This window comes from Chlorocebus sabaeus, chromosome 15 (assembly GCF_047675955.1).
Source record: "Chlorocebus sabaeus isolate Y175 chromosome 15, mChlSab1.0.hap1, whole genome shotgun sequence".
NCBI classification, from domain to species: domain Eukaryota; kingdom Metazoa; phylum Chordata; class Mammalia; order Primates; family Cercopithecidae; genus Chlorocebus; species Chlorocebus sabaeus.
Window position 1 is genome coordinate 67,114,163 of NC_132918.1, and position 22,086 is coordinate 67,136,248.

General features: G+C 38.8%; 1 protein-coding gene across 1 annotated transcript in view; it reads right to left on the reverse strand.

Annotated features, from left to right (window-relative positions):
* ZNF385D (zinc finger protein 385D) overlaps nt 1–11,888 on the reverse strand; it is a 342,912-nt gene extending 331,024 nt beyond the window's left edge. The window contains exon 1 of the mRNA XM_008009275.3: nt 11,590–11,888. Coding sequence (XP_008007466.2) covers nt 11,590–11,611 — 22 coding nt within the window. The 5' untranslated portion in view covers nt 11,612–11,888. The remainder of the gene's footprint in view (nt 1–11,589) is intronic.
* Nucleotides 11,889–22,086: the final 10,198 nt, after the last annotated feature.

Below are 22,086 nucleotides of genomic sequence, written 5' to 3' on the forward strand. Positions count from 1 at the left end.
AAACAAAAAAACATTAGTATTGATGTTCGGGGTAGGCAAAGTGTACAATGAAGAATGACTTCATTACAGCTTGCCCATCATAACAAGGGCAGGAGATGATTTAAAAGCTGCCCTCCTTGTACAGAGATGATGCAATAAAGATGATCCATGGTCACCTGCACTTGATCTTGGGGTATTTCTTCTTCTTTTCAGTAATGGAAGGGAGTACCGAGTCAGGTCTATAAACAGCAATAACCACTGTGAACATTTACTGAAAGCGAACTTTGTGACAGTGTTTCCAGTGATTTCCATATGCCATTTAAGTTCATCCTTACCAATACACTAGAGAGTATCATTTAGTATTCCTGCTTCACAGATTAAGAAACTGAGGCTCAAAGAGATCAAGTTGTTTGTCCAACTTCTCTCCACTCTTGAGAGTTGAAGCTAAGGTTCAAATTCAGTCTACAGAAACTAGAGTGACCAGTTCATCCTCGTACACATGAGACTTTCTGTTTTGATGCTGAAAGTCCAACATCCTGAAAACCCTCTCAGTCCCAGGCAACATGGAATCATTGGTCACCGTAATTGGAGCTCAAACCATGGACCATGCGGTGTCTTGTAGAATAAATAAGTATGCTTAGGTTGGAAACTTAGACCTGATTTCCCACATGTGCATGAAGTGGTAGCTCATCTAACTGGTCTCTAAAGCCTAACTACTCAAAGTGTGATCAGTGGGTGGACCAGGAACATTTAACATCTGGGAGCTTGTTAGAAATTCAGAATCTTAGGCCACATCTCAGACCCACTGAATCAGGATTTATATTATAATATAATCTTCAGGTAATTTGTACAAACACTAAGTTTTGGGAAGCAAGATTTCAAAATCCTTTCCAGAACTATATTACTGTGATCCTGAATCAACTACTGTAACATGGACTTCTTTTGGGTACCAGCTCTATAAAGGATCCCAAGTAGAAAGGAAGGGTTCCCAGCCATTAGGGATGGTCACTGTGGAAACCAGGGATGGGCAGCACAGGCAATGTGTAATCAGGCCCACACTTCATGCCATACACTGATTTCCGTGAGAGGAGACAACATGTCGTGGGGAAAGAACCCAGGTTTTGGACTCGGACTGACTTGGGCTGGAATCCTGACCCAGCCAACTGCTGCCTAGGTGACCTGGGGCAATCTGGAACTTCCTAGGGCCTCAGGATGCTTTCTGTAAAATGGTTAAAATTTCCCATCTCAGTGGTCTAATTGGACGGCCAGTTCTGGCTGTCCTTCATAATTAACTGAGGGGTATTAAATGAAAATGCAGATGCCTGGCTCTACTTTCAGAGAATGTGGTTATAATGGACTGTGACAGCGCTTTGACATTAGTATCATTTCAAAGTTCCCAAAGTGATTCTTTTGCACAGCCAGGATTTAGGTCCATTGATGTTCCCCTTAAGGCTGGTGGTGAGGTACCAATGGAATAACTCATGGCAGCACCTGGCACAGGCAGGCATTCAGCCCATATTCAGTTCCTCTTCTGGGAGCAGTGGCCACATCACCGGTTGTCACCTACCAGCATCAGGGCTATTCACAAAGGGCAGATGAGAATTCTCAAAGGAAACCAAGAGGTCCATAAAGGTCATGCCTTGAGCTTCTCACTACGGTATTTGTACTCATTGATTTAAAAGTAAGAAAAAAAAACAGATGGGTGCCATAAACAAAGTGACTCCCCAGGTTAGTATTTAGGATCCTACACAACTTTTCTTTTAAAGGAAAAAAAATTAATCAATCTGCTTTCCAATTTACCTTGTAACTGATACATTTTTCTTAGGATACAAATCCTAAGAATGCCCACAGACCTCTAAGCTATAGCCCTCCATTCCTCAGGGCAGCTAATTAAAACGCCTGATGGTAACGGTGACTTCCATATTGTGTGCTGCAAGGGAAACGCTTCCCTGCAGTTACGGCGGTGGTACCTCAAAACAAGAGCATTGTAAGTTGTAAATTGTCACAGAACTTTACAAGCAGACCTTGATAGAAATCCTAATAATTCTATACGGGAAGGGCAGAATATTTTGCCTTGATTTTTTTTTTTTTTTTTTTTTTTTTTTTTTTTTTTTTTTGAGACGGAGTCTCGCTCTGTCGCCCAGGCTGGAGTGCAGTGGCCGGATCTCAGCTCACTGCAAGCTCCGCCTCCCGGGTTCTCGCCATTCTCCTGCCTCAGCCTCCCGAGTAGCTGGGACTACAGACGCCCGCCACCACGCCCGGCCAGTTTTTTGTATTTTTTAGTAGAGACGGGGTTTCACCGAGTTAGCCAGGATGGTTTCGATCTCCTGACCTCGTGATCCGCCCGTCTCGGCCTCCCAAAGTGCTGGGATTACAGGCTTGAGCCACCGCGCCCGGCTGATTTTTTTTTTTTTAATAGTAGGTCCATTCAGCCAAAGAAATCTGTCTTTAAAAGTACAGCAACAAATGGAGGTATAGATAAAAATCAATACTGAATTCCTCTTCATTTCCTAAGCAACATTAATAAACTCTCTCAGTTTTCAATATGTCTATCCCCATTAGAGTCTTGGAGGGGAAAGAGTATGGGGCATGGAATCTCAGGGTTCCTGCCCTGCTCACTTTCTCTTCCTGCCTCTCAGTCTGAACTTTTCCATTGGTATAGAATAATGACAAAGAATAGATTAGATGTGGCCTCTAAGGTATATTTAAACCACAATACAAGAGGCTATTTGATGAAGTAACCAAATGCTTCTCTCAATGTCCTCAGAAATCTCTGCTGGAATGTTAAACTGCAAAGCTGAACATTTATTTCCAAGTTGTTATTTTTCAAACTCCCCACTTCTTTTACTAATTCACTTGGTTTTTCACACCTTCATAACAAGGCCCATTTATACAGTGCTTTGCAGATTATAAAGTTTGTATTCAAATTTCATTAAACTTCACTGTCAGACTTTTTAACTGATCGTATTTAATACTGATGCAAAGAAAGATTCACTAATTTGTCCAAAGCCACACTACTAGAAAGTGACAAAGCACCTACCTGAACCAGGAGGATTGGTGAAGAGCTGCCGAAAGCTCTTAAACCATACTTCCTTTCCCTGTTAAGTGTATCTTCTCCAACCAAACTCTCACTGATACTTGAGGTGGCTTTGCAGAAATACTCTCCCATTTAAATTGCTACTTATAGATCAGGGGCAAGATCTCCCTGCAGGTCTTTGGCCAATTTGTCCTGAGATCTGTTCTTGCTCTTCCTCTAAGTTGCAGAGGTAGAGGTTAAAACCTGGAGGATACATTTCCCAGGTCACCTCAGTTGGCCTCGGCTCAGTTCTACCAATGAGAGGCAGAAAACAATGGATTGGAGGGCAAGAGAACGGGAGAAACCAGGGTATTTTTCTGTCTCTCTCTGAGTGTAATGTGGGATCCCCTCTATGATTCCAGCTCCTGCCAGGAGGCCCTGGGTCCCAGCCTTCAGGATTCTATCTCTTGTGTTTCCATCTATAACTATTAGTTTCTTGCTATTGCTGCTCTGTGAATTGTCTCACCATTCCCCATGTGGCTTCTATCACCTAGATACCAAATTATCTACATTAAATTATTTCTATGTAATTTACTAAGCATGGATCCTAGTTTGACTCCAACAGTCAAAATCACTTTTCTCAATTTTCATACATTTGTATATGAGTTGGAAAAAAGAAATAAGGAATTAAACTTAACTCACTGTTTACCACGTACTTTCCAGTGCTAGGCACTTTTATGTGTATAACATATTTTAGTCCTCCAAATAGAACCATGAGAAACATTATTATTATTATTTTACAAAGAAACAAAACATCAAAAATGTGAGATGACTTTCCCAAGGACACAGCAATACTGAAAGGAAGAGCTACCACTGTAAGTAGGCCTTTTTCCTACTTATCAGTCATGGAATAAAGACTAGACTGGGATTCCATCTTGAACAAATGGTGGAGATGGGGTCACTGTAAATATCAAAGAGTTTGTAGCTCAGATAACTTCAAAATTTTTCATAAGCACTGAATTAAATAGTGAGACAGCAAAATCATACAATTAATATACAATTAGTATAAGTATACAATTAATATAAGCTTTAATATCTATACTAAATATAAATACTAGAGAAACTGAGGCAGTAGAGAAAGCCTGGATCCTTCCTGCCTGAGGCCAACTGTCTTAGTCTGTTCTGGCTGCCATGACAAAATACCACAGACTGGAGGGCTTAAACAACTGACGTTTATTTCTCCCAATTCTGGAGGCTGGGCAGTCTAAGATCAAGGTGTAGGCCTGGTTTGGTTTTGCTAGGCTTTCTTCCTGGCTTGCAGCAGTTACCTTCTTGCTATAGCCTCATATGGTGGACAGAGGAAGCTCTCACATCTTCCTCTTCTTGTAAGGGCACTAATCCCATCCTGAGGGTTCCACTCGAATGGTTTCGTCTAAACTTAATTACCTCCTACAGGCCCCACTTCCATACTATCATATTAGGAATTAGGGCTTCAATTTATACATTCAGGGAAGGGGCACACAAACATTCAGTCTATAACACTGATGCATGCCTTCTAAGCAGAATTCATATTTTCTGACTATTAATGATTTGACGTAAAAAGACGAGGCAGAATAAAATTATAAATTATGTTCAGATTTCTGTTATGAATTGTGATTTCACAAAGTCAAGTCAAAACACAAACACGTATTGGATCCCAATTATTTGACTCATTTCTCTAGCTATTAGCTGGAGAATGTTTTCAAGTATTACTATTACAAATAATCTTCCATTCATAAAAATACCTCCCTACCCCCATTCTCCATTGTAAAGAGCCCTGAAGTAAGTCTCAGAAGTACTGACATAGAGTCTACACCTTAACAGTCACTAGCTTTGTGACCTTGAGAAAGTTGTGTCAGTCATCTGGGGCTCAAATTCCTCACCTAAAAATAGGAATAATTATATTTCGTTTACTTCCCACAATGGGTCATTTTGAAGATAAAAAAAGCAAAATGTTGACACATTTTGAAAAATACAAATTGCTATACAAGTATAAGGGATCATGTTTATTAAAGGACATTTACATTCCTTATTGCATTTTTATCCTCAGCGCAATCTGCTGCAACTACTTTCCCTCATCAGCAAAATGCTTGAATATGAAAAAAGGTAAGTGTGAAGAGCAACTTTACTAAAGCCCTGCAAATTGTAGGCAAAATTATGTTCATTTTCTTCCGCCATCATAAATGACAACCTTCAGAACTGGAGACCTTCCTAAACCTTTTCAGCTACTTGTGCATCTAGGGTCTTTTCTGCCCATGCCAGCCTGCTGGCAAGGGAATACCAACATCTGGAGAAAATTCACTTAAGCAAAGTGAAGCTGAAAACTGAAATTGTGACCAGGTGAGTTACGATAAACTATAATTTTGCCATCTTATATAATTTTAAGTATTTTTCAGACATTTTTGTATATTGGCCTTAATATTCTATAGCGTTAACACTAGCTTTACACTGCAGAGTCCTATGAAAGAAGCAACTGGAAACAGAAAAAAAGATTATGGAATTTATTACATTTAGTTTAAAATTTAATTTCTATGGCCTAGTCTTTACTAGGACTTGGGTTAAAAAACAAAACAAAACAAAACCCGCTAGTGTTTCAGCAGCCAAAGGGATTGTTTCTCTTGTCAATGCCAGAGTATTAGCTTTCATAGGGAATATCAGCCTTAGGGAATGCGTGGAGGAAGTGGATTCCCTTTCTCTCTGCTCTCCAACACCCATTGAGTCTTGCACATCCTACACATATTTCTAAATGCCTGGCACTAAGAAGAGTGCTGAGGATATAGATTAAACAACATTTATCCATTAAAAACTCTCAGCCTACCAACCCCATTCCTGCTCGCATAGCACCCATCTTCCTGTGGGGCAGACAGCATTTTCTGTGAGCATCCATCCTGATACTGCTGCGGATTTCCTTTCTGACCTTGGTCAGGTTACTTTTCTTTTTCCTCTCAACTTACAGAAATGTGATAATGCATGTGGGCAAAAAAAGAAAAAAACTGAAAGATTGATAAGAAAGAAAAGAGATTCACTACATACCAGCCAGTGCCCTAATACAGGTTCATATGCATTTGAGGTTTTGGAATCAAGAGGGTTTCATGAAAATACCTTCCATTTTAAGGGCTGTGTAAACCTGGAGTTCATATTCAATCAGGGCTGACTTCCAGCTGCTTCATAACGATTTTAACGCTGCGACAGAGCAGAGCATCTTCCTATTTTCAATCCTAGCAATTTGGTTCAAGCATGATCTCAACCACTTTAAGCTTTGATATTTCTAGCCACCTCTTATGCTGTATTTTCTCTTAATGCCACCAATCATGTGTGAAATGCTGTTGCAAAACTAATCTTTGTGGGAAATGATATGTAATGGCTTCTTTAAAGAGAGACAGACAGAAAGAGAGAGGGCAGGGACTATGACCTTTGTTGTTTTTTGACATGGTTTTCGTAGTGCCATACAAATGGAAACATCCCTTTCTCAAGGTCAAAGTAGAAATAGGTTTCTGCTTATACAAGCATCATGCTTTCTTAGGCAGGAAAAGCTTTGAAAATGATCCTTATGACTTGATTTTTAGAACCTCTAATGTATATAATGGTTGCTAAACTTGAAAGCCAGCTGTGCTTAAAAAATACTTTAATATCTACCTTATTAAGTCAATACTTAATGTATTACATTTCAAATGATGTGAAAAGATCCAGGAATACATAAATGCTATGAATGAAGTATAATATTAAGTATCTATGTAACAAGGAAGTATTTGACATTCTAGTATTAAACATACACACACCAACCAATACATCTTGTCTTATCAAGAGAGTGTTCAGGCAAAAGCAGCTGTGACCAAATCTTCTGGAATGGAAATCAGAAACCACTAATTTAAATTTTTCATTTGTTTTTTGGAACAATTATGTCACCCATGAAAGCGTAACTTTGCAAGTCATCATTAGCTCATGAATTTTGGAACGTATCCCTTAAATAAACATATCTCATTTCCATATAATCACAACAACTGTGGAGGTCCTTTAAAAATTATCTTAAAATTTAAGGGTGTGATAAGGAATCCATGTTACTGGTATGTTGATCAAATTTGGAATTTGGCTTTTAAAATAAGAACTTCATGTGAAATTAAGAGGAGAATAGTCTTGAGGAAGAAATCTTTATGGTTTTTAAGGTTATCTTAGATTTCAGGTTCTTATGCATGACCCTTTCTGATAGTATTCACCTGTTACATTCTCCAGCCCTGTTTTGTAGAAATTTATTGCATGTAATTTAGATTTAAGTGTAATAAGACATAATGGTCAGGACTTCAAGCTTTAAAAGGGGGACTTTAGACACAGAAGTTTCTTCCTGAATTATTCTCTCCCCTGTCAGCTTCAGGAAGAGAGAAACACTGACTGTTTAGAAATAGTCTAGTGGACCTAATTCTCCATAACAGATCACTCAGTACAAACTAATTAGAAGGAGTTAAATGTTTCCACTGAAACCACTAAAAAAGAAGAATGTTTTTCTCTGCTGCCTACTGCTTTCTGATCATTTCCTTCCTCATAACCTTGCCATTTAAATGTTTTTCTGGCACACTAGTTTGGAGGTGAACTTGATGGTCCAGTTACAACCAAAAGTGTAAGTGCTGACTTGAGAATGTTCTAAACATTCCAGGGGAAAACAAAAGTCCTTCCTAAGACAATGTGCAAATGTGTCTACTATAGGCAGGGGAATAGTGTTCTGTCCTAGAATTTTCCTACTAGATTTTTTTTTTTTTTTAGCTGTTGTACTAAAAGCTTCCTCAGGTTTTTTTTATTACAGGCACACCACCAAATGTGTTTCCTATTTTTCTTAGGCATTTTAATGAAGAGAGTTGATCCACAACTAACACCAAAGCGAACTTGAATGGTTCATTCACACTTTCTAAATTTTGCCTGCCCTTTTCTCTAGGTTTAATTAATATGTCATTAATAGTAACATTTAGGGAGAGCTCTAATATTTGCCTCTTAGTTCTGTTTAAGGTGTATCATTTCATTTTCTTAAGGAGCGTTATCATGGGGGCAAGCCCCAGCTCCTTCTTGGCTATAAGCTTACCACAGTCTCTACCTGCCGGACTCAGAACTGAAAGCTTACTGATATGCACCCACACAGAATTTCTTCAGTACAATCAGCCTCCCATTTTCTCTCCCGATGGCAAAGGGTGAGACATGGCATCTCTCTGGCCAACCATGGGGAATCTGTGTGGTTGACATGACCACTGGCAACGACTCACCTATCCAGCAGTGGAGAAATGTGTCAGGCCAGATGGGAAGGGGGAGACGATTCAAACATACGGTGCTTAGAGCTGGAGACAGTGCACAGTTACAACCTTCTGCCAGGTGCTGAGCAATCGCCAGGGTGCACTCAGCAAAGACCCTGCCCTTCATACCAGCGCAGTCCTCTTAACTAAACTGGAACTGGGCAGCTCAGTCCATTGTACTGACAACCACCCACAGCCTCTTCTCCTTAATCTAGGGAGACGTCTCCCAGCTGCCTTGCTTTTATTTCTGGATAAATTATTAATGGCTATTCATCTTTGGCACATGTAATTTTTAACTATGTAAAATATTGATGGGGGTGGGAGGGTAAAATCATAAGTATTTATATTTTTCCCTTGCTTTTACAGTAAATCACACTTAGTTTGCTGACTGAGATTTTCCCTGCTTCCTTCTCCCATATGAACCTTATATTTAACTCCAAATAGTGAATGCAAGATCCAAGATCGATAGAATAAGTAACAAAAGTATCCACGGTGACTGAATAGCAAACTCTTAAATCATGGCACAGGAAGTACAGATGAGCGATTATTGAAAACACTGCACTAAAATCTCAATAGGAGATAAGGTGAGGCTTAAGTCATTAGAAAGCTCTATTAGTCTGGTAAGTCTGAGACAGCACGCTCCAAACATGAGCTGTTCTTGAGATCCGAAAATATTACATATTCCACCAACTTGCACACACACAACTGACTCCAACTAAGCTAGGGCAGGGTCCAGTTGTCCAGTCCCAAGGGGAAGGAGGAATGCATTGAAGCAGATAGGCTGAGCCAGGCTATTCAGGCAGTGATTCTTCAGCTATATTTGAAGGGGTAGGGGGAGGGGGCAACACTGACAAATCAGATGATTTATAAAGGAAGTAAATATCCTGCTTTCATATCAATTCACCCCGTACCATAGCATCACCATGCTCTTCATCACGCTCTGCTGGGGACACAAATAAAGGACTTATGACACTTCTACCCCATTCTCACAAATCACCAGAAAAACCTAAGAATGCAGCATCGCGTTCCCTTTGTCCCTGTTCTCCCTGACTTGATAAACCATTTGCAGTTGAAAAATGAAGAAGAAAGTAATGGCCAACCAATTTGCAAAGTGAAAGCATTGTTTTGAAGAATTACCTGAAATCACTACAATTTTGAACACAAACACATTAAGATACATACACATGTACACATATATGTGTGTACGTATGTACATACATACATACATATATACATACATAGTCTTTAGGATTTTCAAACATTAGGATGCTATTGAATTTTAACATGCCTGAAGTATACTGCTTAATTCTTTTTGCCCTCGCTCTTGTACTACACATTTTTTTTTTAGAGACAGGTGGGCTCCCAAAGTTGTGGGTATCTAACAGCTTGAACGACACGCTGCATAGCATACCCTGAAAGAAACGGCATTCCTGAATACCTAGGATTTCCTCTGGGAATAGAAAAACCTTTCTTATACCAAAATTATGGTAAGACAATGTTCAAGACACGGAGGGCAACTTTAGCCTTGCCTTTCAAAGAGTAGAGTGTCATCTGAAGTAAGTAGGACATCACATTTCAATTCGTACTATTAAAAACTTGCGTTACACAATGAAACTGATTACCCTATGAATCACTCTGCTTTACAAGAGGCTGAACTAGCATACAGTTAATAACACAAGCTAGCCCAGTGAACATTTCTTCAATAGTCACACGATAATCCAGTACAGCATGGATGGCCTTTGACCAGTACTTTTAGACTTTACTGCTATTCTAACTGGCCCTACTTCCTCATGACAATCACATAAGGAATTGTTGCAACAGGGTGAAAATATAAACTAAAATTATAATTTCATCACCCTTCAGTATCATTACTGATGACGAAATTTTATTTTGTCCAAAAGACTTATTATCTTTACAAGCTTTTCCATTTATGAAAATATATGCATGATAAACTCTATTAGTGGCCAATAAACAAGCTTACTACCTCCATCACTACCCACTGGAAAGAGATGGTTTTTAACTATAGATTCTGCTTAAATTTGGTGAAGCAATGAAGATTGTTTCTTCCAAATCATTTTCAGTTATTTTAAGACTTCTTTTCTAATATGACACAAATTACAGGGAAATCAAAACCGTCAAGACAACTAAAGGCATTTAGCTTTTGAAACTTAGGTTCCTTCCACACTCTCTCAAATGTCTGAAAGACTAAAGGAAACAAAACAGAGCAAATAGTACATACAGAAATAAATGTCCAACAAACTAATAGTGCCCCAACCTAAGTTTATCTAAAACCTCTTTAATCTGAAAGAAGACTCTAGATTTAATATTGAAAGCAAACCAAGAAATCAGAGTATTTGCATGTTGGATACATTTCTAGCCCCTCTCCAGTTGCTCTATCAAACCTTTTAATATCACATAGATGCCCTTAAATGATGATGCCAGATGGGACTTACAGAAGGAAAGCATAACTTCAGAGAGGACGAACAAATATTCAGTCCTTATGCTTGACGACTTCTTATTTAGTGAAGGGGCTTGCCTCCTGTACTAGCAGTAAGTTGCAGCGTTAAGAGTGCAAATGCCCAGCTCCAAGCCCACTTCCAGTGCTCGACTGATAGCTCAGATCTAAACCTGAACATGCTTCCTGGAAATGCAGGCAGCTCAACTGAAAACCTAACTGAGGTTTCTACCGTGGCACAACACTAAACTGCACAAATATTTGACAGCTCTGAGACCTCTAAAGGTTTAAAGTAATATGCATTTTGTGCTAGGCTGCTCCTAGCTAGACAGAGCAGTTCTCAGCTGCTCAACCACTGCTCACTAGAGAATGTTTTCCTTTTCCGCCTCTGAACAAGAAAAAACAGCAAATGCTTAATGAAATGTTCATATTGACTAAGCTTTCACAGCATCAATAGTATAGGAACTTTGTTTCACATTCCATTAAGTTAGCTCATGACTTCCCACGCTGCACCATTTCTCCTTCACCTAGCTAAAACAGCCAACTTCATTCGGGCAAATCAAGGCAAAGTTTGCCCCCCCCCCCCCCCCGCCACACGTCCCTGTCTCTTTTCTTTTCCAACTTAAACTCATCCACGGCCAAATTAACAGCCCCAATAGTGGCACAAAGGAAGCTTTGAAGGCTGCACCGGCTTGGTCCTCCAGTTGCCAACTGGAGGTAGGTTTAATGTAATATATTCTTGCAGCTTAAAGAATTTTTTAAGGGCTTGTCTGCACTGATGAAGAGCTGGACACCCCCAGAATTACATCATCAGAGTGAACACTCACCAAAATACATTATGTTTCTCATTAATCAGACAGCTGGAATCCCACCGCGTTGTCTTCAGCATCAGCTCTCACCCAAGGCTGGCACGCAGAGCAGAGCCGTTTCATGCTACATTCGGTGGAAATGTCCCCGGCGTGGAGAGCAGTGAGCGCCGAGAGCGTGCCTCCTCCGCGGGATGAGCGCCTTGCAGCCTGCCTTTCCAGGGCTAAGATCCCCGGCGGCTGGAGAGTGCGCTGGGGCTGCCTGCTGCACTGCCCATCCTTACTGTAATCCGACTCCTCCTTGCGATGTCCTTGCCGCGCCTGTGACATCAGGACTGAGAGTACTACAAACAGACCCCTCCACCCCACCCCACCCCACCCTGGGTTAGCAGCCGCTCCATGAGGTGCTCCGATTGCCTGCCTGGACCAACCATGGCTCTCTGGAAGCTTTGACGAGCCCAGAGACTTGGGAAGGGGCGGAGTGAGGGGCGCGGGAGGCTCTCTTAAAGCGAGAAGGGTCTCGGGATCCACACAGGAGCACACAGGAGGATTTCACCACTGTGCAGGAGGGACGTGGTTAAGGCGAGTTCTGCCATTAACGTGTAAATTAGACAACACTTTTACCCCGCCCCTCCTATGAATGCCACCATTCTCTCCAAAATTTAACCTCCTCTACCAAGTGAAAAACGGCAGTATGAAGAGGGATGGTGCCGTGCTTGCGTTCTCTTTGCTGTGGGCTTGAGGGTTTGTTGTTATTTTTTGTGAGGTTTATATATAAGAGGAATAAAAGGAACGCCAGGGACCATTGCTAGGGTAATAGAGGTTTACACTTAGAAGTGATCAGATCCCAGAAAGCTAGTACTTGGTGAAGAGTAATTTTTTATTTCTTGAGTGCTCCCTGAGCTATGTTGATAGAAAGATGTAAAGAAAAATAACTGGTGATAAAAGTCACATCTCAGTTGCCCGGGATTTGCTGCCTCCCTTAGTAGGTAGTTATAAAGCACACTGAGGCTGAAATGATCTTTGACCTCCTGAAAGGGAGAGATGATTAGCCTGAAAGGCAACCAACATTGTGTCATAATTAAAGTCCAGTCACCAATTTAATATAGCTACACACACACACACTCCCATTAAATTTGAGATGAACAGTCAAGAAAGGCAAAACTTAGCAAAGCCTCTGGCTCCTCCAATGGTATAATGAATTGCAGTCCTTATCTTACATAGAAAAGGATATTAGAAAGACATCCCTGAAAGCTGTGCTGATTAATACTTAAATGCACAGCATGGAAAAAATAAACTCATACAGCACATTTCGTTTCCTAAGGACTCATCACTTTGGGAACCAATTTATGTACTGGGACATTTGAACTTATAAATTTCTATAAAAATTTATGAAATTAAGAAACAAATATAAACAAAGAACTGTAGTCTATGGAAGAACCCAACTGATATATTTTTAATCTGGGCTTTTATAAAACTATGATAGCAAATATTTCTACATTTCAATATTAAAATATTCTATGGCAATTCCTTACACAATTCTATGTCTCTTGGTGGATTTAATGTGTATAGAAATTAGGGGGCTGAAGCTCATAATAACAGCTTTCTGTGCAATCTTGCATAAAAGCTTAACTCCGATTCTACCTCTGTGAAAAGAGTGCAATGAACAATATCCTCTCTCACACTAGATTGTAAAGAATTTGGTGAGTGAAAATAGGTAAGCAAATATAAATCAGCAACATCACGGTGAATCTTAAGATAAATCTAGTACTGTTCTTTTAGAAATACTCTTAATTTAAAGCAACCAGGGGAAAATGTAAATAGTACAGGATATTAACTTTTTTACTCCCTTTTAAAAATTAAAATAAAAACAATATTACAGGCAAGTATTGAAGAAAATGCATAAATGTTTTTTCCTTTTAGACAAATGGAAATTGTCCAAAAGTACAATTAATAGTTCTTCCCTCAGGCAAAAGAACCATCTGTGGTAGAGCTTATTTATGAAGCCTGTAAGCTGCCTTGACCTCCTACATGTGCTAGGGGGCACTGTAGTTTAATGTTAGTGCTTTGGGTCCATTTGAGTTCCTGTAGTTGGAAGATGCAAGCATTGAGAGTTGAGTTTCAAATAGGAGATTTGAAACACTAAAGGACTACCTTAATCATTAATAACACCCTTGCATTTGCGTGACATTTTACAGTGAAAAGGCACTTTCACATGTCATCTTTATTACTAATTCTAACAAATTGAGATATAGAAAGGTGGATATTACAGATGTCACAAATGAAGAACTGGAGGCTCAGAGATGTTAAGCAACTTTCTCAATGATGTGATGAGGAAGAAACAGTTGTCTTACTATTTGTTCGTTGAATTTATATTAGAGTTCTCCAACAGGTTTCCCTCTTCAAATAAATGTGCTATTTATAATGGCTCAAGTAAAAGTCACCCCCAATAAAACAATGTCACTGCATGTTCTAGAAACAAATATATCTATATGGTCACAAATACATCAGCAGGGAGTATTTGGTAATAGAACATGCCAATCTTTGCCTGGTAGTATACCCCAAAAAGCAGCATGTAGCCTTTGAAAGAATTTGGCATTCTAGAAGCAACTGAGTGTAGTATCTATACAATGTAATTCTGTTCAAACAGAAAAGGAAGATGTCCTTTTAATTAAAGGTGTGTGCCCCCCATTCCCTGCAGTTAAGAGTTATCTGGACTGTAGAAGCCTAAGAAACAAACTTGTTTATCTCCGGATGGAAAACAAGTGATTTTTGTTTTAATTTTATACTTTTTCCTGTTTTACATAAACTATTTTATTTCTTTATTTGTATATATTTATAAAGAAAAAAATGCAACTTTTGATTGTTGTTGTTTGTGTGTGTGTGTGTGTGTGTGTGTGTTTGCATTTTGTACTTTGACCAGCATCTCCCTAATACTCTCGCTCTGCAGCTCTGGTAACCATTTTATTCCTGTTTCTATAGAGTTTGACTTTTTTACACTCTACCTGTAAGTGAAAGCATTGGGTATTTGTTTTTCTGTACCTGGCTTATTTCACGTAAGACAACAATGTCCTCCAGGTTTATCCATATTGTCACAAATGAGAGGATCTTCTTTTTTTAAAAGGTTGATGGAATACTATTCATATTCCGTTATGTATATATGCGACATCTTTGTTATCCATTCATCCACTAGTGGACACCTTGCTTGATTCCTGTAATACTGCAATGAACATGGTAGTACACTCTTCTTCAACATACTTTTTTAAAAAAAATTTTGAACCATAATAATATCCAAATGAAGCCACAGTTGATCTTGGCTAGATAGAGGATTGTGAACGTGCCAGCTGTGCCTGAGATGCTCTCATATGTCATCTCAAGGGAGTGACTTAGCAACTTCTAGGGAAGAATCTGGTTCATACCCTGACCTTTATCTGTCTCTAAGAGTCTGTGAGAACCTAGGAGCTTCTGAGGGTAATTAAGTCAGTTCATCTGGGGTCAGCTATAGCACCAACCTGCTTGCCAGATAAAAATATACCTAGCACTACTAAAACAAAGGATGCCTTCAAACCACTTACATATTTTGAATTAAAATATCATGGTTGGGTGAAAATTTTTTCTGTGTTCTAAGATCCAGGTAGCTGCCTGCCTTGATTTTTCATTTCATTCAAATCTTGCTCAGAGGTTTATCAGTGTACTAATTCACTCTCCTCTGTTTCCAGTTTGAAACGGCCTTTGTCCCTCCCCTGACATTTCTTAACCGCCTTTCCTCCCTTATTTTTCTTCATGGCAACTATCATCATCTGACACACTATTTTAGACGTCTGTTTATTTTTGATTTCTCTTCACTGGAATGTAATCTCAGTGAGGGCAGGGATTTTATCTGTTCAATGCTATATCTACAGTTCTTAGAAAGGTACCTGCTACTTGTCATTATACCATAAATATTTGTGAATGAGGGAATAAGTGAATGAATGAATGGGCATCCTAAGTACAGCTGTATTGTGTGTAAGACATCATACTTTTCTATGTGCCTGAAGTCAGTTCTTTGAGGTTGATGGTGTTTTGTGCAAAGTGTTTACACAAATTGAATTTGTCCATGCTTAGCAGCAGCTGTTCTTAAATTCCATTCAGTACAGATGCCAGGTGGCACTGCAGGCCACAGTTTGTGAGCGTGTTTGTCCTTTCAAATTCTCATAGCTGCATGGAGCAGAGATTTAGATTTAGCATGAGTTAGCATAGCTCAGTTGTGTCTTCCATTGCCTTACGCTTGGCTTTAGTTTAGTCTACCTTTATCTTTTATCTATATTGTAGCAATAACATTTTATCCAGTGTTCCTGATTTCAGGCTTGCCCATGTCTAATTCATTCTCCATATTAGATCCATGACTATCTTTAAAAATGGTATGATCATGCCACTCCTTTGCTCAATGTTCTTCACTGTTTCTGTATTTTATCCACCAAGGTAGTTAAGGTCTTTGACAACCAGGTCCCTATTCGCTTCTCCATTTGTAAATACTTTGTCCTTCACAGTCTTCACTGTGTGAAACCTAATGTATGGCTATAATTCGCCTGAAGACTACATTCCCTTTTACCTGCTGTCTCTACTGAAGCAATTCGTAATCAATCTTTGGGTGTCTGTTTAAATATTATGTCTTCTGAGAAAATCATTTTTCTTACCAAAAGACTAAACGAGGTGGTGTTTGTATTTTTTTCATATAGTACACTGTACTAATTCCTACTCTAGCATTTAAACTTAGTGTGGGAATTTGCCTTTACCTGTATGTAACCCAAATGAGAGAGGATTTTCTTTTTAACTCCATGACCTCATACAAATCCATCGTTTAATGAACAAATTCATTACTTATCTATTAATTCATTCAACATTTTTGAATAAATTTAACATCTTATGAAGCCTATTATGTGCCAGGCACTGCAGAAAGTACAAAGAATAAATAGGGAATGCACCTTATGAGTGCCAGGAAGAACAACAAGGCCAATATGCCAGAGTAGAGTAGATCTTAAAAAGCAAACTAAGAGTTGACTTCAAATAGGTAAGATAGAGCCCAGTTCAGTAGAACTTTTAGGCCATTAGAAATAATTTGACTTTTATTATGACTTACATGATATAACTTTGGAGCAACATGATTTGACATGCTTTAACAGGTTCACTATGGCAGATGTATGAAGAATTGACTAAAGGGAGCAAGGACAGATGCAAGGTGACCAGTTAGGAAGGCTTTGTAATAATCCAGAAAAGAGAACATGGCTTGGACCAGGGAAGAAACAGTGGTGGTGGAAAAAGTGGCCAAATTCTCTACATGTACCAAAATGGGTCCATAGAATTTTCTGATGAGTTAGATAAGCAATGTAAGATTTTTTTTTTTTTTTTTTTTTTTGAGACAAAGTTTCACTCTTGTCCCCCAGGCTGGAGTGCAAAGGCAGGCACAATCTCGGCTCACTGCAACCTCTGCCTCCCTGGTTCAAGCAATTCTCCTGCCTCAGCCCTCCCGAGTGGCTGGGATTATAGGTGCCTGCCACCATGCCTGGCTACTTTTTGTATTTTTAGTAGAGACAGGGTTCTAACATGTTGGTCAGGCTGGCCTTGAACTCCTGATCTCAGGTGATCCACCCGCCTTGGTCTCCCAAAGTGCTGGGATTATAGGCATGAGCCACCGTGCCCGGCCAAGATTTTTTTTAAAGTAGTGGATTATTCACAATTTGAGGACTGAGCAATGGAAGGACAGAATTTCCACGAAATCAGGAAAAAACTTTGAGACAACTTGCTTTGGGGGAGGTTAGAAGGTGGTCAGTGTAGGGGAATAATATTTGGTTTGACCTTCCTATTATATCCAAGTAGAAGTGTTTCATAGTAGTTTGGCTATACAGGTCTGGAGCTCAAAGGAGATGTTTGGGCTTCATATTTAAATTTGGAAGTCATAATTTTATAAATGATAATAAAATCCATGAGATCAGATAGTATCTTTTAGGAAGTATAGATTGAAAAAGGAGAAGAGGGTTAACAGTAAACACAGAGTTAAAAGAGCAAAAGCACAAGTATATGGGTAGTTAGTGATGAATATTTGTTGAAAGTGTAATAACTTTTGAATGCATATGTGTTGACATATGAATGACATGTGCTGGAAGGCTATTTTAAGCCTGAGTTGGCCTCTAGTATACCACCACTCAATGTCAAAACAGTTTGAAAATTACACAAATAAGTTGCCCATATGAAAACAACTACCTAATTCAATTTATCTGTGTAGTGTTTGAATCAGAATTTTTTAAGTTGTGTAGACACTGCTATAAACTCATAAATCAATTTTATGATTAAATTCTTACTTGATGTTTCCATACAAATTAAATGCCTGGGTCATTATGGAAAATTAATTGCCTACAAGAAAAAGTACTAACAGTGTGCTAAGGATAAAAATTCTAGAAATACCATAATATTCCAAAATTCTAGATTTCAGTGACTTTGGAGACATATGATAAATTTCTCTTTTTCTCTCTCTTTATTTATTTTTTATTTTTAGATGGAGTCTTACTCTGTCGCCCAAGCCCCAGACTGGAGTGGCGCAATCTCAGCTCACCACAACCTCTGCCTCCTGGGTTGAAGTGATTCTCGTGCCTCAGCCTCACTATAGTCACAGCCTCCGCTGGGACTACAGGAGCACGCCACCATGCGGGGATAATTTTTGTATTTTTGGTAGAGATAGGGTTTTACCATGTTGGCCAGGCTGGTCTTGAACTGATCTCAGGTGATCCAACCACTTTGGCCTCCCAAAGTGCTGAGATTACAGGCGTGAGCCACCGCACCCGGCCTAAATTTATTATATATGTGACTCTTTCTAATCTGATGGACAGCTAATAGGAGCTTTTTATTATATTTAGTAACCAGCATTGAGAGCCAGAAATCTTACCTTGGAGCTGGTTGTGGAATAGCAATGTTTATTGACTCAAAAAATAGTTGTTGAGTATTCCTGTGCCAAGTACTGTCCTAGGCGCTAAAGGTATATTAATGAAATTACAGAAACCTCTGTATACATGGAGCTTACATTCTAGAATTCTTTATCTTTCAACATATACAGTAGGATTTGGAACCTCTTTCACCTTTATCTCATACAGAGGAAATGACCTAAAGCATCTTTCAACTCATTCATTCACTGGTTACAGTTTATTGCTTCTCTCTCCAATAGCAGACCAGACATAAGGGTAGAGACATGTATATCATGTTCATACTATAACCAATGCCTCAGATGGTGTCTAAAACATAGGAGACATGCCATAAATGTATGTTGAGTGAATAAATCTATTGAAAGTCTTCTGCCTCTGGATGGTGCTTCCTACTGTTCCTACTGAGAATATAAAGTTCTATTCTACCAAGAATGCCATTTTCTGTTCTCCGTTATTTGTCTTACAAGTTTTATTCACTACCTGAATCTCAGATATTTTGTTTGTACGTTTGCCCTGATTAATTGATAGTCCTGATCCCCCTGCAATGTCCTGATCCCCCTGCAATAAGAAGCGTTACACACTTCCTTTCTGATGGTTCTCAGATTACCTCTCTCATGCCTCTTCTTCTTTTTCTTCTGTTTTTTTCCCTCACAAAGCCCTTCAGAAAGCTGTGTATATTTTTACCTAGTTTTGTATGAGGCAGGGGCAGACACTGGCCTCTCACTTTAAATGTATGTATAATAGATATTATAACCAAAAATAGATGGATACCATGTCAAAACTTTGGTAGTCCCAGATCACCTAGTATGGTGCCTCACTCATAGAAAGCCAAATAATTATAACCATCATCATCACTGGCAAAAAACAAAAAAGAAACAGTGGAGATGCTATTATAACAAGTCCTGAACTCGAGTGTTCAAGTTACTTAGCTCCCTGTTTTTCAAAGTACTTAGTATCTCAGTTGAGGAAATGAAGCATATATCCAAAAATATAACTAAAAACAAAGGTAATATAAAGTAATAAATGAATACTCTAGGACATGTGTATAAGAGTTTGGTAAAAGATGATATTATGAAGGGGTTCAGGCAATCCTGAGAAGCTACAAGTGGTGGAAGTTAAGCCCTGTCTTTAATATTGACCCGGACTGATGTAATGCAGAAAGAGCTGACAAATGACATAAAACAAGAATGGGACTGTGAGTGATGTGTCTGGGAGACCAAGAACAAATTAGAATATTAAAGAGTAAGTTTCTCAAAAGATCTTCAAGCAACGTAAGGTTGGAGAAGAAAACACAGATGTCATATTGGATGAGAACTCCCATTCCAGGAAAAAGGCTTCAATTGTATTTGACAGTGTAGGAAGTGTTTGCTGAATGAATACATAAATGAACTTCAAAGTATTTCCAAGGACAGAAATATAATAATATGCCTCCAAAGACATTTGGTGACACAATAACGTGAGTTAATACATCTTGTGTAGCAGGCTGAAAGATCTTATACACTCCAGAGATTTCCAATTTTTCTTAAAATAAAATTCATTTATGGTTCCTGGGCAGCCATTTCAGAATCAGCCCTCCCAGACCCAGACCCACCACCAATATGTTTGCAAACAAAATGAAAGAAGTAAACAGCATTATATTGAATTTCTTATTTTGCCTTTAAAAAAGAGATTCTTCATGATAAATTGAGTGCAGCGCCAGTGAATTTGGATGCTTTAGGTCATGAACATTCCATTTTTATATATACTGTGATAACAACTACATAGAGTGAGCAGAGAGACGGTGCAACTGTGCCCCAATGTTGCAAGAATTCACAAAGTAATTGAAAGTGTTTCCAAGTGTGCATAATTCTGTGCCTCCAGTCAAATACAGTAAGTGGAAATTTGTTTGGCTTCCTCTGTCAAACTGTCTGAAGTACATAAAGGAAGTGTGTAATGGGAAAACAAAATATTACAGTTTCAACATTCTTTTAATTATCTCTCAATCTCATCTTTGCTATGCTCAAACATAATAATAATCCTGAAGGCTCATCTCTGATCTTTTGGTGGATAAAATGACCAGATGTGATTGTTACCCTTGACTCAAAAGTGTCAGTTCTAGAAAATCTGCAGCATTTGTCACCATGAATACCATTTAACTGCAGCGTTACCCAAAGGAACTCCGCACAGCCACACGTGAATACAACTGGAGGAACTTAATTAATCTTGCTGTCACTTCCATGATGCTTTTCATTAGTTTTGCTGCTATCTGATCAACTGGATTTCTCTGTACTGGTAACGCTACCCATAGCCTCTTATAAAGTATTTTCAAAAGGTAAACAAAGATTCACCTTTGTAGTAGTGAACTTTTATACAGTGGGACATTATTACTGCTACTCATATGAAGGTAACTCTCACATTTCATATTTAAAATTATAAAATCATGGGAAACATAAATATCTAATCTATCTCCAACTGAGAAACTGTTTTAAACTCTATGCACAGATTAGGTATTTGAAATAAAAGGTCATACTTTTCTTTATATTATTTTCATGAATACTGATGCTCAGTGCACTATGAAGAACAGTACTGACTAAATATGGAATATAATTCATAAGAAATCTGGGCTTTTTCACTGACTATTGGAAAGCAGTTTAGCAAAAATCACATTTAACTGGGAGAACAAAGCAAACGATAATTCAATGGTAGTATTTGTCCTCTCTGTGAGTCATATTTTTGAAAGATAGGTTTAATGTGTGTATATTTTAAATATAATTTATTTATATTTAGCATTATTTTTAAATGTTATCCATAGTTTAGGGCTGACCCGTGTAAACAGTAGAACATTATGAAATGACTGAGTGTGACTTTAATGGTTAGGTCATAAAAGACAAAGTGGCTTTTGCTTCTCTCTTTTGTATCATACACTTTAGGGAACGTCACCTGCCATGCTATGAGGGTGCTCAAGAAGCCCTGTGAAGAGGTACACATGGCAAGGAAGTGAAAACTCCAGCCAAAGCCAGTACCAACTTGCCGTGTATGTGAATGAGCTGCCTTGGAAGGGGATTCTTCAAACTGTGCCAAGCCTTCACCTACCTGCAGCCATGATCAATATTTTAGTGCAGCTTCATGAGAGACTCCTAGTCAGCACCACCAGCTGAGCAACTCCCAAATTCCCGACCTACAACAACTGCGTGAGATGTTAAACATTTATTGTTGTTTTAGACCTCTAAATTTGGGGTAATATTTTTTACACGTCAATAGATGGCTAATACATGATGGAATTTTATAGTCTAGTTTTAACAATGAAACTTCTGAATAGTATTACTTAAATTGATGACAAGGTGGTCTGGAATTCAGCTGAGATAAGACAGATGTAGGATCTTGGAAGCCTGGATCCCATTTGGGGCTTGGTTTCCTTACCCATGAAGTGATAATGTGAGAATGAGTGAAGGTCATCAATCAATGCAAGAACCAACATAGAGAGGTGAGAGAAGTAATACAGCCTCAGAGGATGGGCTCATTATATGTCTATAGGTAGGATAAGATACTTTGGAGGAATGAAGAGTGTGTGTCAGTTCTCAAGGGG